General features: G+C 44.1%; 1 protein-coding gene and 1 long non-coding RNA gene across 5 annotated transcripts; both read left to right on the top strand.

The window, feature by feature from the left end:
- The first annotated feature begins 1,352 nt into the window (after positions 1–1,352).
- Positions 1,353–22,548, top strand: WIPI2 (WD repeat domain, phosphoinositide interacting 2). 4 transcript variants are annotated; one of them, XM_048962176.1, is made up of 12 exons: positions 1,353–1,601; positions 9,183–9,265; positions 13,656–13,825; positions 15,048–15,144; positions 15,590–15,687; positions 16,108–16,200; positions 16,978–17,048; positions 17,985–18,092; positions 18,836–19,000; positions 19,928–20,035; positions 20,860–20,957; positions 21,810–22,548. In XM_048962176.1, exons 1-12 carry the CDS (start codon positions 1,528–1,530, stop codon positions 21,920–21,922), a joined length of 1,278 nt encoding a protein of 425 aa, XP_048818133.1. In that variant the 5' UTR covers positions 1,353–1,527; the 3' UTR covers positions 21,923–22,548. The 4 variants fall into 4 exon arrangements, with proteins under 4 accessions (XP_048818133.1, XP_048818132.1, XP_048818131.1 ...); XM_048962175.1 differs by having other exon boundaries at positions 20,860–20,990; XM_048962174.1 differs by lacking the exon at positions 1,353–1,601 and adding an exon at positions 1,780–1,991.
- LOC125700896 (uncharacterized) lies at positions 2,007–6,781 on the top strand. The gene is made up of 3 exons (XR_007380081.1): positions 2,007–3,492; positions 6,179–6,282; positions 6,656–6,781. It is a non-coding gene; the product is annotated as an uncharacterized LOC125700896 (long non-coding RNA).
- Positions 22,549–22,564: the final 16 nt, after the last annotated feature.

The raw sequence follows: 22,564 nt of genomic DNA, 5'->3' as shown, positions 1-22,564 counted from the left end.
AGGCTTTGGCAAAGGCTGTTTTGTGATGCCTGCTCCCCGCTTTACCTTTCTCTGCACTTAGATGGAAGAGAAAACAGCAACAAATCCCCTTTACCCACATAACCTCACCCAAAGCCCCCAGCCAGGAGCAGTGGTGGAGGGCACCAAAATTGAACCATCACTCCCAAAATAGATCCGTCTCAGAGGGCAAAAGGCGAATGGAATGAAAAATAAGTTACTATTTTTGAAGCCTGGCTGCAGTTGTTATGGCAACGAAAGCCTCACGAAATCCTGCAGGGGAACGGCTCCAACCCCATGCCCCGAGCCCACAGATCTTTACATGCTGCTTTATAGTTTTAATCGAGGTTTCCTACCAATTAGCAAATTATCTTGCACAACGCATTGCTTTTTTGCTATTTAGATCTTGCATGGACTAACGAAGCACTACAGGCAGCTGAAAGCAAACCCTCTTCAGGCCGAAGAAAGGCATAAACCATGCGGAGAACGCCTTGCTTCTAATACTGGGGGAAAAAAACCACTACTGAAAATAATTTTAAAATAGTGTGTAAAACTTAGACTGAATGATCGCTCACAAGGAGGGTTTCTGAGATGCTGGGGTGCCCCAAAAGCAGTGATTTTTGGTCGTCTCATCAAGACGGAGGTCAGGAAGCCTCCCCAAATACACATGAGGCCTCAGATTGTGCAGGTCCTGCAGCTGGGGACTCCCCTGGGCCGGGTCCTGGTAGGATCACAGCTTTATTCATGGCAATCAGCCATATGTGATGGGAATAACAACCTACATGTGATGGGAATAACCCATATTTAACGGAAATAACCCAGAAGTGATGGGAGTAGCCGCACACCGAGCATCACCATGGCGGCACCGCGCTCACTCCAACAGTTCCCAGGAGGTTCTACCGCCCTCATGGGACAGTCGCTGTGCAGGGACAGAAGGACTGACGGACACGGAGGGGGGGGATCCTCGTGTAACCCCGATCCGCTGCCACCCCCCCCCCAACGCTCAGCGCACGGACCCATAGCTGAGCGCTGAGGACCTCTCGCGGCACGGAGTGGAACTGCAGGGCTCGGGCAGCGCCACCCGCACCCCGCGGCGCGGTGACAGTCACGTGACCGCGCGGACAGCGCCACCTCCAACCGGCAGCCTCCCATCCGCTCGCCGGCCCTCTCGCTCCCCGCTAAGCTTTGCAACGCTACAACACCCCCATCTCCCCGCCCTTCGCCCAACCGTGCTCGGCGCCACCTCCATAGCGCATGCGCGGCTCCTCCCACTCTGGGAGGCGGCGCATGCGCGGCGGCGGGACGGTGACCGCGAGAGCGGGCGGCGCCGATGAGCGCATGCGCAACCACGGGGCGGGGGCGGGGCAGCGCCTGCGCGGGGCCTCTGTGCCGCCCGCAGCGTAAACAAGGCGCTGGCGGCGATGAGGAGGCCGCGGGCGTGTGGAGCGGGCCGGGGCGGCCGGGCTTGAGTTGCGCTGCCTTTTGGAGGCGTCCCCCCGCCGGACGGGGGTGGTTGAGGGTTGTCCCGCCATGAACTTGGCCGGGCAGAGCGGTGACGCCGGCAGCGGCCATCTGCTCTTCGCTAACTTCAACCAGGACAACACGTAAGGGGGCGGCGCCGGTATGGGAGGGCTGGGAGGTGTGGGGGGATCTGAAGGGGTCTGAGGGGATTTGGGGGAGCTGGGCTTTGGGGGGGGGGGGCTCTGAGGTGAAGGGGAGCCCTGAAGTGGGACCTTCATCCCTGCTGTTTTAGGGGCTCCCCTCCCCCCATTCCTCCTTCCGCCCCTGTTCCTATAAATGCTTCCATTGCAACCTCTCTCCTCCTTACCGCCGTGTGGGGCTTGGCTTCCTCTCGTTGTTTCAGAGGAGGTGTGGGAAGGGTCGTCTATCCACCCCCTGGGCTGCAGGGTACATCTCATAGGGACCATCCAGGCCTCTTGTCTCATCTATCTCTGGGACACTGACCTGGGCAGCTCAGCCTTCGCTTCTTTGGGGTGAGGAGGCAGGGCTGTGTGCTCCTCAATGCCACCCAGATCATCGAGGGAGACCCAAATCTTTAGGAGAGACCCAGGTCTTCCAGGGGATTGTAGCTCAGGTGCTCACTGTGGCTCTTTCCATCCAGCTCTGTGAAGCAGATTACCTCGGGTTTGGAAAAAAGGCTTCTTGCGTGGTCCTTGAACTTCCCTTTGTCTTCTGTGGTTGATTTAAATTCTGAAAAGGGTCAGGTAGTTCGTGCTGCACATCCCATAATTATTGATAATTGAGGCATTCTTTGGCTAGGAGACATTGATGTTATATGGGGTGTTGAAGAGCAGTGTCTTTCATTTGAAGAAATGCTGATAGTTGTAGCAGTGAGGAAGGATCTGCCTGTTTGAAATACTTAGGAAATGAAACTAGTGGGAAATAGCTGAAAGAGCATGTGAAAGGAGGAGTTTTATTTTAGGAAGTGAGTAAGAGGAAATGACTTCAGGTTGGCATCACTGAATGTAATCCGTGTGTCGTGAGGTTTTGTTGTTGGTTTTCTTTTTTTCTAAACAGCTTGCTTGGCTCTCTCACAGCAACTTTAACACTTTTCCTCATATATTGTAGCATGTGGGCATTTTGAAGGCAAGAAGATTGCTTATGACAGCTGCCAGGACTGAGGAGAAGGGTCACATCCGTGAAGGAGATGCTCTGTTTGCTTTTGTAGGTTATGGTGGGGGTTCTGGGGTGGAGATGAAGAAGTGGAGACCTGAGGCAGGAGAACTTACAAGTGACTGAGTGGTGGGAGAGAGCCTCCAGTGCGTTTGCAAGTAAATAGTTATCCATTCAGTGTGTTGATTCACACTGAAGACTTCTGCAGCTGTTTTTCATCAATTGCAATGCAGAGCTTGCTCTGTCGTTGTGCGTATAAAACATGCCTATGTTGTGCTCAGGTACCATTTTTTACTCATTACTGGATAAGTCATAGTAAGTGGGAGATCTGTCACCTGTTTCTGTTGTAATTTGTAAGGGTCCTTATATAAGTTCTTGAAGTTAACCTGCTGTCCAGGTTGATGATCTGAGCTGTAAAATAAAAGCTTTACTATTTCTCCTCCTTTAAAGGAGCTGCCAGTTTTTAGCTGCATTTTAGCTGTATATATTTACAGATTGCTGGGCTGTAACAAAAAAATAAAAATTCTGCTAGTATCTGTGAAGAAATCTATTTAAGAAAAAGTACAAAACAGTAAAGCTCTGCAACACCTCTGGGAGTAGTTTGTAGCTAAAACACTTGTTTGACTTGCTGTGTGACACAGATAGCCAACTTGTATTCTAGTTCTTAAACTGAGTATGACTTAGTGATTGTGAGTGCCTTAACTTGAGAACTTAAGAAGGTTTTATTGGTTTTTTTTTCCTCCATATTTTTTTCTGCTTATGATATGTGTTAATTTCTTGTTTGAATAGAGAAACAAGAGGTCAGCTGTCTGGGTTTATTGGTATGCTCCTCTAGACATCTAGAAGATTACCATTTACCAGGTGAGGAGAGATGAAGAGCTCTTATTAGGGATGAATTACACTTTCCCATGCTGGGCCTTCAAAAGCTTGCTTGTTTAAAACTTGCATTCTAAGTAGTAAGTCCTTTTTGAGACAGGCAGAGTGAGCAAATGCAGTTCTTTCAGCCAGCATGTGAAAGACAAGCTTTGTTTATATCCTTCCAGTCAGCAAAGCTCACATCATATTTTAAGGTGTGCTTTATAATTAGAAAAACTGCCGGCAGACAAAACTGAAAAGTAAATTATGTGAGTGCATTGTCTGTGTGTTAAAGCTTCAGCAGAGTGCCAGTTCCATGCGTGCTCTAATTTCTCTGGCTTACCTGGATAGCAAAGCCGATTGCTGCGCATCAGAAAAAGACACTTAGGAGTAGGTGGTAAGAACAGGTGTTTTTGTAGTCTGTGTGGAAGGTTTGGTGATCAGTGACTGCCTCCTGTAGGAAAGGGATGTGCTTACTGATGGTTTTTATCCTTGGGAGTTTGGACTGCTGGTGCTTAAAGGAACATTGTCAGTGTAAATGTTGCTACAGCTTTTTCCAGTTGTCCCAATTCCTGACCACTGAGATGTTTTCTCTAACTTGATTCTAGCTTTTTTCCTTCAGTTTTTAACTTTTTTTGATGTTCATTTGTAGATGCTATGCGCAGTGATGCTGTCTTGTCTCTTGAAATTGCATCTGCATTATTACATAGGCTGTCTTGCTTATTTATTCCTTATTTCCCTAAGCTTTGTTTACATCGGGGTTTGGAGGTATTGGCAGGGAGTGGAACTGCCAGAGAACGCTCCACCTATGAAGCAACAGAAGCAGGTTGTTTGTGGCTTCTCTTTGATACGATATATTTTCATCAAGGAAGAACAGAGGAGGTCACTTTCAGATGATGTTGGCACGCTTGTTTGGCCCTGGCCCTTCTCCCCCTGTAAATCAATCATTGCACAACTTGGCCTGGCAGAAGCTCTGGCTTACAGATAAGCAAGCTGACGGAGCAGAAGTCAGAACGGAGCCGCAGAGGCTCTCGGTGATGGTGGTGCCAGGTGTGTTTCAGCACTGCAAATCTGTAATGACAGATGCTTAGTAAGAGCACCATGTAAGAGCTCTTGAGCACTGCTTGTGTTCCCTCTGGGAGAGGTGCTGTATGGCACGTTTCCATCCTGAGGTTTAAAGCTTGTGAGAGGAGCTCAATATTTTGTAGAAGCATCCGTGCCCGCTCTTGGTAAAGGTGAGTAGCTTGTAAAGCAAGGCTTGAAGGTCTCAAAGTTGATATGCACCTGTAAAATAGGTAAAGCTCTTGGTCTCTGAATTGTTACACAAATATTCCTAAAGAAATGCCTTTGAAAGAGCATAGTTTTTAGCTTAAATGATCTTTGGGTTCCGTTTACAAATTGTATGTCAGTAACTTAGGAAATAACAGAAGTCAGCAAACTTCAGAAAAGCTTTAATTGCATTTTAAGAATAAGTAATTAAGTAATGACACTTGAAAACCAAATAGTTGCAGTAGTTTTGAATACAGTGCTAATGAGAGGACAAAACAGAGCCTTGCATTTGGATTTCTGATGGAAACATCAGGAAGCCTGGTTTGCAAGGCCTCTGCCTTCATTACGTATGGAGCTGCAGGAGGCAGGTGTCAGTCCATCCTGATTCTATGTTCTGAGTAAATGTTCATAGTTCTGAAGCTGTAGAATATGTTTCTTGTTAGGGGAGTTGTGTTGTAATTACCTGGTGATGCTGGAATCTCTGTATTAAAGCTGTCTTCTCTTGATTTTGCTGTTGAACTGCTTGTGCAAAGAGCACGGAGTGCTGGGCACTGAGCGTTCACTTCTCTGCCTCGTTCTCATAGGTTCGGGTGTCACTTATGGTGCTGGAGGACAGGAGAGATCTTTATGCTAAGAAGGCTTTAAAGCTGAATTGAAAAGGAAAGAAGGAAGGAGGAGGCGATCAGGTAGCTCTCATTCAGGAGAGAGCTGAGAGAAGCAGTCACTTGTTGCTCTGACTGCAGTGGAGGTGGCAGCTGAGGTGGCTTGCTTAATGATTCTGGATGAGAGAGGCTGTTCCACAGTGTGTGAGTTTGCACAGGAGTTTGGCCTGAGAGCAGCGATGTGTGCTTGGATTCTGAACCTTCTGTTGTCCTGGGCTATTGCTGCATGCTAAGTGATGGGCAGGGGAGGTTTTCTTCTGCTGTAGCAGGTTTAAATTTGCAGTAATTCCTTTCCTAATGTAAGAGGCAATGTGAAAAGCATTTTAGTTCTTGGTGCTGCTGATAAATCTTTTGTGTATGAGTTCTCTGCATTATCTGTTACTGAAATACCAACATTGCTGACCTTCCTATTAAGATGTGTCTAGAAGATGTTACAGCTTGGATTTTGGCAGACAGCTGGGAGGTGAAAACAGAGCCAAGTGAGCATTTCCAGTAATTCTATCAGTATTCCATTTCACTGTTTATTATTTTTCCCCTCTTCATCATAAGATTTGTTCACAAAATGTTTTCTCCTTAGAAATTTACATTGGATCTTAAATGAATTGGAACATTAGTATAATGAGACTGTATCATAATGAAAGGAGGTTTAATTAACCAGTTATTTAAAATAGTAATGACTTCTGGAGTCGTGTTTGTCCTGCAAGTCCTCTATGATAATGAAAATGGTGAAACCGGTTTTCTCTCTTCTACATTCATATTAGGGGGGAAAATAATTCATATTAAGGGAGCAAAAGAAAACCTGTACCAGTTCCTAACCCATCTGAAAAGGCTTGTGCTGATGGACCCAGCTGATTTCCCACTGCAGGTGGGTGCCCTCACAGGGAATGTCAGCATCTCCAGGGGAGCACGTGAAATATTTCTAAGCACCGGTTGCTTGATGAGGTTAATTTGAATTATTTATGACAGCTGCTCTTGAAAATGCTTTCAAGATTTACGTAGTCTTGAATCAAACTGCAGCATTATCTTGGGAGGAAAAAAAAATAAGTGGGTAAATGCAGTTCCATAAATCACAGCTGCGTTGGTAGTTTTGTACTGGGGAAAAACCTTGATGGTGGAATAGCTCCAAGGGTGCAATGTAAGGCTTGTGATAGGGGCTGCACTGAAAGAACACCTGTGTGGTGTGATGGTAGGAAAAAAAAATGGCAGTTTGGGGGATATTGATCTCTTTTCAATTCCAGCCTCTCACCGGCTTTTGAAAATTGGTGATAATAAAGCATAACAGCCATGATGTTAAAGGAGCTTCTGTTGATGAATCGCAGTGTCTTCGTGTTGGCCACTGCCCGTCTGAGCACTGGTTGAATGGCTTATTGATCACATTTCTTCCCATCTGGCAGCACGTTTTCAGGAGGTGAGGTAATTTTGCCAAGAGCCTCGTTCTGTGGGATTTGGTCATTTAGGAAGCTATCGAGTGTCTGCAGGGCTTAAGTGTAACGGTGGTGTCATGGAAGATGGGATTTCAAGTCGTTAGGATGGTACTGATACAAATTAGCCTCCTGGATTCTCTTGTTACATTTTAAAAAGCCTTTTTCCAGTGGTTTCATAACAAGTAATTCAGGAGTGACTTGAAGAAAGAAACAAACCCTCCAAAACCAAGAGGAAAAATGGTTGATTTTCTTGGCTACCCTTGTGTGGGTATGATGGTGATGAGTTCAGTTATGCTGACGTGAGCTGAAACTTTTTGTGTGCAAATGTTTTGTGAGTTCATCATGACTTTGATCCAGGAAGAAGTAACAAAAAGCAGTTGCCAATGGATGGAAAGATCTCTTCTATGCTGCCTTTCTTTTGGCTTCTACTCGATGGAATGGTTTTTGGCATGGATGCAGCTCTCTTCAGCCATTGCTTAGGGCTTACTTCGATGAAGAATGGGTGGTCAGCAGGGCAAGGGAAATGGGTTTACTTTGTGGTGTCAGTGACACAGCAGTATTAGCATGCTCTTTGGCAAAATGGAGTTCTCACTGAGGTGCTCATCCTATGTCTTAGGTGGATTTCTTTCATATTGCAAGGCATCTTGTGACTCCTTTATTTTCAGTTGAATTGAATGCTCGCCTGCCTTTGTGATGCGACGGTTTCCATGTCATTCTGCATTGCCCTTTCCTTTGAGGGAAACAATGAAAAAGGTGATCTGTAGCTTCTCTTAGACCAAATAATAATTTCGTGTTTCTGTGACATTGGGATTTTCATTGAGTTGTCCAAAAGTCAGGAAAAACAATGAGGAGTCTTCAGCAAATAATCAGAGGCGTTCTGCTGAGCATAGCAACTCCTCCTGAAATGAAATTAAACCTGGTATTTCTAGAGTGGCTTAGAAGAGCAGCAACGAAATTTGGTTTTATAGCTTCTCTGTCTCCGAGCCTAATATCTTTTTTCCTTTTTTAATATCATGGTTATTGCATCTGGAGAGGTTTATTTCTCTTGCCTAGATGGCGAATCTTTTAATTTGAGCGTTTCAGACTTCTTAAATGTAATTCCTTAAGCAGGCTGTTCCAGCTGTGTCTTTTTTCCTAGCAGAGGACGCCATGCTATCGTGCAGAAGTCGCTTTGGCTGCTTGGAACCTTAATTCAGGAGGATGAGCAGTTTAGGAACAGGTTTTGATTTTCTGGGGGCCTTGAAGTCTAAGAAGGATTGGCATTGGAAACGTGAGAGAGAATACAGGAGAGGAAAAAGGAATCCAGGGATGTGTTGTATTCTGAGCACAGAACGAATTGTCAGTGCGTGAGTGGAAGTGAGGCATCCTGCAGGGTTCAGGAGGGCAGTTTGGGGGTTGACAGGATTGGGGCTGAGCCTCTTATTGAAAGGCTTCCACGGCTTGGCACGTTGAAATGCTCTGTGTTTATCTATCAGCTTCGTGTGTCCCAACAGTAATAAATATGAGCTGTAAGTACAGTGATGCACTTCCATACTGCTGTGTTTACTGTTAATTTTCTATAGCTGCTTTGGTGTGTGAGGAGCTGCCAGTTGAGCCTAAAGGTTTTTTTGAGCTCAGAATGTAATACCTTTCTTTACTGGAAAAGGCATCGGGCTGTGGGCAGAGTGTGAAAATGGAGTAATGGTGGAAAGAATGGCTGGTCGTTCATCTTTAATGTTCTGCTGCTGTTAAAATCTGTTTAACATCAGCGAGGAGCATTTTTGGGAGCACCTCTGATCAGAGATTCAGCACGAGTGTTTGCACTACTGAGACCTAACGGTGTTCTTTGGGGATGCTGGAGTGTCATCAAGTAAAAGCAGAGAAAATTCAATTTGGCAGTATTTAATTCCTTTTTTATATATATATGAAAGCTCTCCTGGGGTGCTTGGGGAAGGTTACAGTATAAAAGGCAAAAAATCCCCGGACAGCCTCAGTTTAAAAGGTCTTGTAGGTCACCTCTCAGGATGAGGAAATGATGGCAGTGGTTTATGTTGCATTATTCAAGTCATCTTTCCTCCACACTGAAGCTTTTGGTTTCTGTGGAACTGGGGAAATGATCGGCCTCCATTGGGCTGTAAGCTGGGACCAGTAATCTCATCAGATGTGATCAGGACTGCACAGCTGGGGTAATTCTCAAACTCTTTAAAGAGTTCAGGAAATTATCTGTGTGTGATGGCTTTTCTTGGTCAAACTTTCTCTTCTTACTGGGTTACCCGAGGTGTGAGATGGGGTAGGAGTCTCTCCAAGGGGGATTCGCAGCCAGTGTCGTTTATGTTCTTGATGGACTCGGTTTCTTTTTCAGATCCCTTGCAGTTGGCAGTAAATCAGGCTACAAGTTCTTCTCTCTCTCTTCTGTGGACAAATTAGAGCAGATCTATGAATGCAGTGAGTATCCTTTTTATTATTTGTGTTTTTTTATTCCATTGGTTGAATTCAGGAAGAATAAGACTGTTCTGTTTTTTCACTGGTTGTTTGAATGTCATGTGAGCAGAACCTCAAGTGTATGGTGAAATAACACACAAATACAAAACAATTGATTGCTATCATGGTAAGCCTGTGTCAGTGTTACATATTTAAATTTAGAAGGTAGGCTGTGGAATTTGGTAATAGCCAAGAGAACCTCTTTGCTTTTCTAGTTTTATGACCAGCAGCCAAGTAATGTAGCACCTGGGTATAACAAAAAAACAACACTGTTTGAGAGTGTCTTTGGGGTCTCTGTACTGGCTTTTTTGGGGCAGGTCACCACTCCTATAGTCTTATCAAAAAATCCAAAGCCCTGGTCATCATTTTTGAATCCTAATCTCTGCAGTGAAACACAATAGCTGCAGCTTCACCCATTCAAAAGGCTGGATAATCTAAATTCTGGTGACTTTTCAAGTATGGGTCACAGTTAAGCAGGATATGAGATAAAATGGAGGTACGCCTGGAGAAGAAGCAGTAACCCTGCTTTCCCAACTTTCTTCCTCTTTTTTAAGATGGTTTGGTGGTTCAGTGAAAGCTGAGAGCAAGCAGCCCTCCCTTTCTTATAAGGCAGAGGCAACCAGTAGCCACCACATCAGCCTGCACACAAGAGTCCTGGTGTATCACAGCAGAATTGTCTTTGGACTCCATTCCCAAAGTGACCCGACCTTGTGTCATCAGAAGTTTGGATGTGGTGTGTGATTCAGATCAGCTATTATCTGTGGTTACAGCCTGCTCTGGTGTACAGTCAGTGGAAAGGAGTAACTGTGACGTTTAAATGAGGCCCTTGTGGTCGGGTGAATTGTGTTGCAGCTCCATCTGCCCCACTGAGTCATGGTCTGGTTGTACTGGTTAATGGGTGACTTGAATTCCATTTGATGCTGTTGAAATCGGGTACCTGACTTCTGTAGTATGTTAGGCACTTGCAGTATCTGCCCTGGTGTGACCCGAAGAGACCCAGTGAAGAGGACTCCTGTTACATGAGACACTGAAGAAACGTACTGGGAGAGGTTGAGCTGAACTTTCAAGGTAGTCCTTGAAACACAAAGTATAGGTAGGATAAAGTACTTCATTCAGAATATTGCAGTGGAGCAGCTGGGATTGGAAGCTAGAGCTGCTGATTCAGGTCCTGTCTATTCTGGGCTGCCTGCATTAGCTTAACCTTTCATATTAGAAATTTTCCTCTGTGACCCTTAAGTCTGTAGACATGGAGCACGGAATGCAAGATGACTTTTAATAGAAAACCTGGTGGTTTGACCTGTGTAAGCCATCTGACTTGGCCTCTGCTCATCTAAATGCTTGAGTTTTTTGTATATATAGTTAAATAGTTTCTAGTCTTGGGCTTGCCACCAATGCATGTTTAAAACTGTAACCTCAGCATGGGGGTGGTGGGCTTTTCTGGTACCTCCTAGGAAGGAAAAGTATTTTGAGGCCCCTGCCTCCAGTTCAGTTTGTACATAGAATCATAGAACCCCAGGGCTGCGTGGTTCTGAAGACTGCTTTGGGTGAGCACTGGTCAGGACCTTGTTCTTTGGGTGATCTGCAAGTTCTTAATGTGGATGCCCGAGGTAAATTACAACATATGCTCTGGCTGTCACTTATTTGACAGAACAACTAAGAAGAATGGGAGGTTTCTTTGTCCCTGTTACAGACATCACCGTGATGCAGATCACCCGACTCCCTGCTCAGTTGATAAAAATGAGTTTTGGATTGGAGGGTTTTTGGAGGCCTAATGAATATTTAGAACTTATTCATGCACCTGGATTAAAAATGGAATAGAAGCACATCTGACTGTAATCGAGCTGCTTCTGACCAGCTCTGGTGCATGTTGTGTTCATGAAACTGTAACTTTGTTACGGTTGCCCGTTCTTCTCTCCCTGTTGATGCTTACACTGTTTTGCAGCTCTTTGTTTTTACTGTATTTTCAGTCTGACTTGCTGGTGGTGCTCACAGTGGATAGAAAATACAAATACATGCATATAGATATAGTTTGTAAAACAAATACAAATAGGAAAAGAAGCCAAACAGCATTGCTATAGGACTTAACAGGTTCCATTAAAGATATGATTAATTCGGGTCAGCTGGCTGTAGGATGTGCAGTCTATCCTGGTGCTTCTGAATGGTTGCTCATTAGGAAGCATAAATGACTTGGCAGCTGTGAAGGGACTTTTATCATTTCTTCCTGTTAGGAGAAGACAAAGGAACAGAGGTGCATCCTGTATTTTTAAAGTGAATTGAATTACAGGACAGGCACAGAGCTTTTCTCTGGAAAGTCGCTGTGTCGTAGTATAGGAAGTCTCCTCGTGGTAACAATCTGAGAATGTTTATACCTCTTAGGTGCTTTCAGTTTTGGAGGTTTGTTGTTTTATTTCTTCCCCATGCCCATAGCAGTTGGGTTCCTGATGGTGTCCTTCCCTGCTGGCTAATCTGCATCAGCACAGGATAGGACAGCACTTCTTCACTGGTTCTCTGCTGCTGTTCCAGCTCTGAAATACCAGTTCTCCTGCCTTCTTGGGAGCAAAACAAGTCCCAGCAGCTGCCCCTGGATGGGGAAAGAAGCTGAGTATTCCCTCCCCAGCCTCAAGGATCAGGGGGCAATCAGGCTGTGGTCTGGGGTCTCCGTGCACCACTCCTCTCTGGCTCTTCTGAAAGGATGCTGTTATTGTGGAGGGCTCTGGGCTGGGATGGAAGGCTGATAACCTGTACTGTCAAAAGATTGGGAATCTTTTATGTTACTTTTCTGCATCTTGAAGTCTATGCATGAGGTTATTGAAACAGATTTTTGTGTTCATCTTCTTCAAGCGTTGTGCTGTGTGTGGCATCTGGAAAATGGAGAGAAATTCCTTGAAAACAAACTCGTTTCTAAAACACATTATCCCTTTTGCAAAAGTGAGGAAATTGAATTTTCAAAGCCTCTGTGAGCAGTTTTGTCTTCTCTGGAAAAATACAATCTTGCTTATTAGATTTGGATAAAAGTCAATTATGTTGCATGAAGACTGAAAATGCTCATTATAAACCCCCCTTCTTTTCTGCAGGGAGGCTCTTGCTTTCTTGCTCTTGTGTACAGAATTAAATATTTTCTGTTCTTTTTCTTGAAATAACTGCCCAAAGAAAGTACTTTCAAAGCTGGTGTGTTACACAGCGATGGCATTGTAGTGCACTGAGAATGTTAGAAGGTTCTGTTTTTTTCCTCATGGAATTCCTGTCATCAGTGATGAGAACGGTGCCAATTGTTTGGTGCCAATTGTTTGGTAAGCCTCTGGGTCAAAACAGAAGCCTTCAGAAATAAGCTGGCTGTTTTCTTTTGTCTTCTGGCAGTTCTGTCATTTCAGACACGTTAAGCACTGACCCAGTCCAGATTCCCATTTCTGAGGAGTGTGGCCGTTTCCACAGATCAGTGCCACAGGCTCATGTCTTGATTCCTTCCTCTAAGGGAAGGGCAGATGTAGCCAGCAGCCGTGGGAGAGCTGCAGGATGGGGGAACTCCTGCTTTTTCTTGACGTGCAATAGCTTTTCGTTCATTCTGCTCTAGTGTCAGAAGCCTGTGTACAGCTGGCTTTGTTTCTGAGTGCAGTTTATCCAGCAAGGGAGTAGGCTGTCTGCTGAGAGTGTTAAGTGCCCCCATATTGTTTTGAAGTGTGTTTCTGTGGGTTGCTTAAAAGCTGCTATGAAGGCAGTGCCTGGAGGGTGAGTCAAAACCTCATGAGAAGGAGAAACAAAAGTGCCAGGGTGCCACTGGTGGGGTTTGGGCTCCTACCAGTTTGGTCCAGTACAGCAGATGCTCTGGAAGTATTTCTCTGCTGCAGATCCCAGGCTCTGCTCCTGCTGTCGTCCCCAGGTTTTGAATGATGGCTTGGGCTCCTCCTCTGTATCCCAGTGCTCTTGTAGCAGAACGTAAAATTAAAGCTGTCTTGTGGCTATGCATGCAGACTGTGATTCAGGGATTGCTGTTTAAATTGGTTTTAGGTAGTATCAATGTGATCCGTTGTGTATTTAAAAAATACATGAATAACGTCAGGGGCTGAAACAGTTTTAAGACAAGTGTGTTTAGCAGCTTCTTTACATAATCTTCTTCTTTTACTTTATGGGGAAATATGGGGTGCAGGCTCATGGCATTGCTTTAGAGGAAAGAAAACAGAGTGCTAAGTTTCTGGATCTTCACTATCCATCCTGCCTTAACTCGGCCATTGTGCCAGAATGTCTGTGTTCTTAGATTGTATTGCCTTGCTCTGCATTCCCTGTTAATACACATGGTTCTCTTTCCCTGAAATCTCCCTCTGTGTTTTGTTTCCCCTCCCTTGCTGTGGTTCCTCAGCTGACACTGAAGATGTGTGCATTGTGGAGAGGCTGTTCTCCAGCAGTCTGGTGGCCATCGTCAGCCTTAAAGCTCCACGCAAGCTGAAGGTTTGTCACTTTAAGAAGGGGACAGAGATTTGCAACTACAGTTACTCCAACACCATCCTGGCTGTCAAACTCAATAGGCAGGTGAGTAATAATTGTAGTGAAAGCAAGAGGGCTTGTAGGGCTTATTCCAGCAGTTTCTCTGGTGGGTGGCTTTTCCTTTGGTGACAGAACTGCTACTTGAAATTAATTTCTATGTTTCCAGCTGTAGATGGAATATTTTATGGCATCTGAGTAACCCTGTTTGGTGAAGAACTTCTGGTTCTGTGTTTACATGTTTTGCCAGAATGCCTTCAGCAGGCTGGTCTGACCACGTTGCTGACCCTGCTTTGAGGGGGTGGTTGCACTGGAGGCCTGCCATGGCCCCTTGCATGTTTAGGATCACAGGACAATTCCAACTGAAAATACGTGGGGGCAACAATTTCTAATGGGCCAAAACTTAAACCTCAAATTGTTTTTATCATTTTTAAAAACAGTTTGAATCCTTGAGATGCAGTCACTGATCTGATGTAGTTTTTAAGTGGGGTGCTTGTAGTACTGAGGCATTGGCAGGTTCTTCTGCACATACGGTTTTGTCTTCAACCAGTTCATTTGAAGTGGAGAAAATAGCATCTGAATGATGAACTCTTCTTAGTGCCCGTCTCTGCCCTCAGAATCAGGTGTGAGGTAATGGGATTCCTGCTTAAAATTGTAAGGAGGCAGTGACTGCTGTTGTTTCTGACACCATGAGGTAGCAGTAAGTGGGTCAGGTCTCGTTAAACAGCTGTCCAGATGCAGTCACCAAAGGGCAGATGAGGCGTTGAAGAACTTTAATTGTTTGTTTGTTTTTGAAGTACCTCACAAATGAGTATGAATAAGTAATAGGCTCTATAAACAGTTTTTAAAAGTCTTGTATGTTTTTCTTTCTAGCCAAAGCAGGAAGTGGGGCCCACATGTGAATTGGCCTCTAGAGGGAGAGAAATACACATGGGCAGGCAGAGTAAGGGTGAAATAGGTACAGAGGAAGGTTCTGGCTTGCTTACTCAATCTAGTAGAGTAAATCGTTTTCATTTAAATCAATTTACAATGGTGTGGTTGAGAGAAGTCAGGTATGCTGGGCAGTTCAAGTGCCTGAGAGCACTACTGCAGCACTGAAGCCTCGTCAAGAGGTCTCTCATGTGTCTCATGTCAGACTCATCTTCCCATCAGGTTGGTACAAGCTTCCTGAATTGGAAGGCACCAGCTGCGCTTGGATGCTATTTTTTAGAATCGATAACTTCATACAGATTCTCTTTTCATATCACCATTTAATCTGTCCCATGTCTAGAGGCTGATAGTATGTCTGGAAGAGTCTCTTTATATACACAATATACGAGACATGAAGGTATTGCATACAATCAGGGAGACGCCACCCAATCCAGCAGGTGAGTGTGCTGTTAAACTGCCTTAAGCTGCCTCCTCCGTGTTCTGGTCTGCTCGTGCAGATGTGCTGGAATGTTAGGTCAGAAGGAAGCAATAGAGATGCTTACAAGCACTTGGCACAAATAAAAGCTATGTAAAGCTAATGCTTGAGGGATTTCTTCTACTTGGTCAGTTAGTGTCGGTCTGACAGTATTTTTACTTTGTTCTAAACCTTATTAGTAATTATGTTAACAAGTGTTCTTGCAGATTGGCTCTTGAGATTTCTTATCCCTGTTCTGTGTCTGTTGATACCTTGTGGGAATGATTGAGTTGATGTTTGCGAGGTTTGAACGTAGGTCAGAAAGCTTCACCTTTTAAGGTTTAGAATTTGCTTCTTTCTGACTGTGCTTTGTTGTTTTCATTATTTTTTTTCTTATGTTGTTGTTTTTACTTCTGAATACATTCTAGGGTTGTGTGCTTTGTCAATAAACAATGACAACTGCTATCTGGCCTATCCAGGGAGTGCAACTATTGGAGAAGTACAGGTCTTTGACACCATCAATCTGGTAAGGGTCTTTGTGAAGACTGTTTTCCTTTCTAAAGATGCAGTTCTTGGAAATGACTCGAAGTGCTCAAAGAAGAATTACTAGACATTCAGGTCCAACCACAAAAAAACTGCAGTATCCTTTATACTTAGGCATTATAGAACATTGACAAAGAGAAGTAAGGCCATCGAATAGAGCTGGCAGAGAGATGGAGTAGAAGTGCAGTTGCTTCTAGTAGAGTTGTCTTTAAGTAGCTTTCTTGTGCTTGTATTGTCTGTGCATGTGCTTCAGTAGTTTGTGTACTTTCACATAGCAGTTAATGAAATTGTTGTCCATAAATAAGGCTCATATTTACATTGAGTGCTCTTGCACACACAGATTTAAGCTGTGAACGTGTGGTGTGCTGCACTAAGGTTCTGTTTGATTGATTCACTCCTGCAGAGAGCTGCTAATATGATCCCAGCTCATGACAGTCCCTTGGCTGCTTTGGCTTTTGATGCAAGCGGTTCGAAACTTGCCACTGCATCAGAGAAGGTAAGGTGTCTTTTATTGATCTGCCTGCAATGATAAACTGAAGTGGTCTGAAACAAATTTTGTTTTTAAGCGTGCGCAGTTGTGCCCACAAGTACCAAAAAAGAAGGCCTGGAGTTGTAACAAGTCTAAAGTTCAGAACTGTTAGTTATATTTGACTAAACTTCCAAGCTGCAAAGTGTTGGATAATAAGGTTATTTGAATAAGTACGTTGTAATCAGGCTGTAATCAGGGCAGTCCTCTCAGTGTTGCTGCTGTCAGTGCAGGTACTTACTAGAAATCAGATGGTATTGCTTTGATGCTATCTTTCTAATGAAAGCCACACAGTTAAAGTCAGAGAGTTGTCTTGCTTTGGCACATGATGACAAATGGTCTGAACTGTAGAAATCCAAAAGCATGAAGCCTTTGCTGTCTGGCTAATAAGCTTGGAATATAAAGGTGTAGTGTGATTGCACCTGATAAAGGCAAAAAGGCATCCAGATGAGTGTGCTTACAGATAACAAGCATGGTTGTTTTCATGATCAAATGTAATGAGAGGAGCTGTTCTTGATGCACAGCTTGTACTCTACATGAGTAGCTCCCACCTTGTTGTTTCCCCATTCTTCAAACACGTCTTACAAACAAGCTCCATAAATATTTCATGCTAGTATGTGGTGTGCATCAGCTGTGCTAAGTGCTAAGTTAACAGCAAAATGGTTTGTTGTACTCTGCTCACTAGTGCTAATGTACAGTGGGAGAACTTGAAATGATAATGGAAGATGACTTTTTTTTCCTTTGCAGGGGACAGTGATAAGAGTGTTTTCCATTCCAGAGGGACAGAAACTGTTTGAATTCCGGAGGGGAGTGAAGAGGTAAAGCTGATCCACACTGGTTATCTGAAGCTCATTCCTTACAATAGATCTCCAGTGTGCTCTGTGGCTGAGCTAGCTTCCTAATTATTGCCTGTTGCTGTATTCCTCCAACCCTGCCTGTATGCTTACCACATTTTCAGTTTGAATGTCTTCCAACTTCTCTTCTTAAGACTTGACTATTCTACAAATCAATCCTGTCAGGATTTTACTTCCTCTCGCATTTTAAAAATTCATTGGCAGGGAAACTTGTTCAAAGTGGATCAAGTCTTGTAAGATATATTATATTTTTAAGGCAAATGGAAGCAATACATCTAATTTTCTCCATCTTTTAAACCCTGCTTGTAACGTAGCCATTGAAAGTCATTTTGACATTGTTCTGCAGTTTGTGGTGGTGGTAACTCTAGCTGTACTCTACTTCATGTAGAGGTAAGGCTGAGTTCAGATTGTTCCTGGTTGGGCCCCCCATATCTGGTATTTGTCAGAGTTAACTGTCAATTAAAATGTTGTTAAGGGGGCTCTTGCTCTTGAACAGCTTTAGGAAGATATTGGGAGATTCAGAATGCTTTACTGTGGAAATGGGTTTTTTCTTATTATTTACAAAGCAGCATTGACTGAGAAATCTGTTCAAGCCAGTCACTTTGGGTAAACTGCAGCTCACCTGTAATCTCTGACAGAAGAAAAGGAGCTTGTGATTTTACTGTGCAGCCACAGTTCCTTCCTGCTATCCCAGCACATCTCGTGTGAGTGCTCTGGAGTTTCTTAGTGGTGACTGTCTGGGAAGACTTCTACCTACCTACCAAGAAGAAGAAATATCCCCATTTAAGTCAGTTCCCACGAGTCACTTAACCCTGGCTTTTTCTAATACCAGATGCTTTTGCATTAGAAGGTCAAAAATAACGCTTTGTTGTTTCTTTCCTCTCTGTGCCTTCCCACTAGGTGTGTGAGCATCTGCTCCTTGGCTTTCAGCATGGATGGCATGTTTCTGTCTGCATCCAGCAACACAGAGACAGTGCATATCTTCAAACTTGAGACTGTGAAAGAAAAGTAAGTCTCAGAGATGCCTTGGGCTTTTCAAGGAAATGGAAAAAAAAAAAAAATAGGATGAGCTCTTCAAAGAGTGAACAGACTTCATTTGAACGCTTTAAAATAAAGGACACGACAAATCAGTCATGAATCAGCAGCTGTTCCTCATCTACCTATTGTTCTTGTAATTAATAGGATAAGTATTGCTGCCAAAGAGGAATTGGGCATCCTTGGCAGAGGAATGTGAGGGCAATTTGTTTTTATTTATATTTTTTCACCTCTGACATCCATTATGGAAGATCTGTCTCAGCAGAACCTTCCAGCTGCCTTCATGGTTCTAAAAAGCACCGTGTTGTAAAATGTTTCTATTTACGGTTTGAGAAGGCAGTCTTATTTATAACTTTTGTTGGAGACGGTGGTTTGGTTATTGATTAAACAGGTGAATAATATCTGGAAGTGCAGCTCTTTACAGTAGGTCTTATTTTTGTATAATAACCGTTACGAAATGCAGCTGTATAAACAGAAGTATCCGTTTACAATAGGACATGCTTTAGCAACAGGCCGAGGGTATTATAGGACATACTGTGCCCTGCAGTGTAAATTGAGTGCATTGAGATCTCAGGGCTGTCAGTAATCCCTGAAGACAAACAAATAACTGTTTAATCTCTTTCAAAATGAAAAGAGGTTTTGCAGTGTTGACCCGCCTCTTTCTCCATTTTGAGGTCGAAGTTCGACACATCTCTCTTGTTTCTTCCGAATTGTAGACCTCAGGAAGAGCCTACAACCTGGACAGGTTACTTTGGAAAAGTACTGATGGCCTCAACAAGCTATCTGCCCTCTCAAGTAACAGAGATGTTCAACCAGGGCAGAGCCTTTGCTACGGTCCGCCTGCCGTTCTGTGGGCACAGAAATATCTGTGCACTTGCCACGTGAGTAAAGCAATGGTACTTGCATTCACCACCCTCTGGGTTGCCACATAGAGCTACAGCAAAGCAGGCACTGGAGGGTTACTTCATCTCCAGCTGAGTGGATAGCACTCAGAGGAATGGGTTGCTGTCGTGCTTTCAGAGCCTCTTCTGGCTTAAGAGCTGTGTTGGAGCTCATGGTCCTGTGAGAGGCAGAAAGCACGGTGTTTGGATAAGCAGTTGACTATTGAAGAGTTGTTTGAAGATGTCTTCTGATTAGCAGAGAAGTCTGTTGAGAACAGATCTGTGGGCTTAAGGCATTTACTTTGCTGCAAAGTAAAGCAATTTGGACTAGTGGTTAAAGAAGTCCTTGAAAGCAAATCCGTGTTGTTCTTGTCTCTAAAACTGCATAGCATTCATTGGAGTTAATTTTGAGAACTCAGTGTAACCTTCTTTGTCATCTCCAAAGGCAGGACCCGTTTGGCACATCTACCAAAGCAATGAGCTGAGCAGTAGTAAATGTATTTTATGGAGGTTCTGGAGTTTGTGTGCTTCATTTGCTTCATGTCTGCGTCTCTCTCCTCTGATCTCAAAGCACCCTTTAAGCAATAATTAAGCTTTGTAGCATTTCTGAAGAAAGGAAATACTTCTCCAGAGACAAATACTGTAACCTGTTGTGCAAAGCTGATATCAGGATGGTAACTTCTCAGTTTGCTTTCCTGGGTTATGTGTGAACTGCTCAACTCCCAGGGCATCCTATCAGCCCCATTGTAGTTACACCTTATTTTTGCATGTAGCTGCTTCCTAGGTGTTCTGTCTGTGCAGCTGGTAGCAGTATTGCCTATCTAGGAGAAGCAAGTGTAGAAAATAACAGCTTGAAATCACAGGAGAAGAGGAGAGGGTGCTGATATGAAACTTAAGCTCTCATTAATTTCCTCTGACCGTTCCTAGAATTCAGAAGATCCCTCGTTTATTGGTGGGAGCTGCTGATGGGTATCTCTACATGTACAACCTAGACCCCCAAGAAGGAGGAGAGTGCACGCTAATGAAGCAGCACAAGTAAGTTCACGTTAGTTGAGGTCTGTTGCTTTTATTTTTTCATTTCTTTTATTGCTTCACAAAATTCAGTTTGTTCTTAATCTTAGTTCCGTGCTGCAGAGGTCTGACTTAGAACAGCTCGTTTCTTTAAACTGGCTTTTTATCAGACCTCTGACATGAAAGTGTAACTTTAGAATCCCTGTGTGCCACCCTTCCTTGTACCATCTACACTAAGCACTGCTTTACCAGCAGAAACTTAATGCTGCCCAACTGCAGTGAAGAACCAATTGCTGTTAGCTGTGTGATCCCATTTCCTCTTTCTCTGCAGTTTGAGTTCAGTTACTTTGACAAGAACCTGAAGCATCTGACACCGTTCCCTTCATCAATAAATCAAGCAGTTAGAGGAACGAGAAAGTGTTACTCTAACTTCATGGGGGGGAAATCTGGCCTATGAAATTGTATCTGTATTCTCTCTCTCTCGGTGCCCTTATTAAGATTCCTTGCATGTAGAGCAGCCAAACAATGTTTTGTAGCAGTACTGTAGAATACTTAAGGAGATATGACAGGGCCTTGTTATTTTTTCTAAGATTTGAAGGGAACAGATAGGATAATACAATTGCCTTACTTACATGATCGATCATACCATCAAACCCTGGTGTGATGTTACATATCCCCTGCACGATGACAGAAGCACATGGAATTGGAAGCAATGACTGCCTTCCCTGAAGAGACCACACTCTTCCCGTTGTATTCTCGCACATCTAATGAGATATTCTTGTGTAGCTGTCAGCTAAGGCTGTGTTACATCCAGGCAGCTCACCTCTCCATCTAACACTTCTCGGCAGGCTCGATGGCAGCATGGAGCCGGCCAACGAGATCCTGGAGTCTGCATCCCACGACCGGCCGCTGGTGGCGCAGCCGTACAGCGCTGCTGGGACTAAAGGTACATACGTGCCTTCCTCACCCACAAGGCATGGTAAGGAGAAGGCTGGGGACGGGGCAGGGTGCCTCTGCATGTTGCTGCCTTCCAGATGGCTGCGTGAGCTCGTCTGCTTCAGCGCTGAGCTTTTCATAGCTGTGAGAGTGATGTGAGGCCCTGGTGAGTGGTAGGAGAGCACTGCCATGTACGCAGCTTTCTGCAGGTGAACCACTCATCTGTGCTGCTTTGTGGGCACAGTGTTGTCTTGAACTGTGTTCACTTACTTCAGTAATAGTTGCAGTACTTGCCAAATGGTTCTTGAGGTGCTGTAATTATTTTATGAAGGAGTTCTGAACCCAGACCTCCAGCAAAGCATCTGAATTTGTAGCACTTTTTTTTTTTTGTCTGTGATGTTGTGTTCCTGTAGTTCCTTACGGCAGTTGTGACCTTTTAGCCTGATTTTGCTGCTCTGTTAAGTTGAGAGGATGAGAACTTAGTTTATGCTGGAGTTCCCAAGTGAGTAGAGCTTGTGTATATGTCTCTTAGCATCTTTGTATAGCACTTGGGCTAATGTTTCAGCTGTGGAGGAAGCATAGTCTGCACATACAGCATCAATTCTGCAGTTGCAGCTGTAATGGATGGGTAGAGAGTACAAAAACATAACTGCCCCGAAGCAACAATATGCATTGCACACATGCAGAGTAATCACAAACTGCTCTTGGCTTGGAGAAATGTGGTCATAATGAAGGCAAACATAGGGTGGCAGTGAAACTGTTGCAAATAACGTCTGGTACTTCAGCTGGAATGGCTGCTTTGTTGGATCCACGCCTCGGTTTGTGCTGCTGATCATCAAACTCCTGCTCCCTTTCTTTGCAGCTTATCCAGATGACCTGGGAGCTGTGGGTGGAGCTTGCCTGGAAGACGAAACCAACTCGCTCAGATTGGATGAAGACAGTGAGCATCCCCCCATGATCCTCCGGACAGACTGAACTTTGACCTGTGAACTCACTCCTGAAGCAGAGAACACTGGCTTGATGTTTCTTGAGGAATCTCGTGTTATGCTGCTATGAACTTTGACATGAGCTGGGAGAGAGGATGACAGACTCTTACAGTTTTAAGTCGTAGCTGTAGTTCTAATTCTATACCATTGGAAAAAAAATATATGGTTTTCAATTCAGTGGCTTTTAATCTTGCTTATCTATTTTAGCTGTGTTTTTTGTTGTTTTTTTTCATTGCCAAAACCTGCTGTTTGTGCAGCCCTCGGGGCCTACTAGCTTTGCATGCGTTCATGTGCCAAGCAAGCATAGGAGGGGAGAGAGAGAGAAGCCACTTTATAACAAACTCAAGTTTGTATTTTTTTTATATATGTATATAATACTTAGCTTATATGAGGAAGGAGCAGAGAAGTGGTTTTGGAAGCTGAGACTAGTTCTGCACTGACAAAGGTCCAAATGGTTTCCTGTGCATGGGCTTGCAGGCATACCTAGTGACTGACATGCAATCTTTCAAATGCAATGGCCTGGTTTTTTTGTTTTTTGTTTTTGTTTTGTTTTTTTTGGGTTCTCCCTCCCCTTTCCTGGACCATTTTGTTAATTAAAATTCCTTCTGAATGTTGTGTGTTTGTGGGAGTG

The sequence above is a fragment of the Lagopus muta genome, chromosome 15 (assembly GCF_023343835.1).
Source record: "Lagopus muta isolate bLagMut1 chromosome 15, bLagMut1 primary, whole genome shotgun sequence".
In the NCBI taxonomy this organism is placed as follows: domain Eukaryota; kingdom Metazoa; phylum Chordata; class Aves; order Galliformes; family Phasianidae; genus Lagopus; species Lagopus muta.
This window is presented reverse-complemented; position numbering and strand designations above follow the sequence as displayed.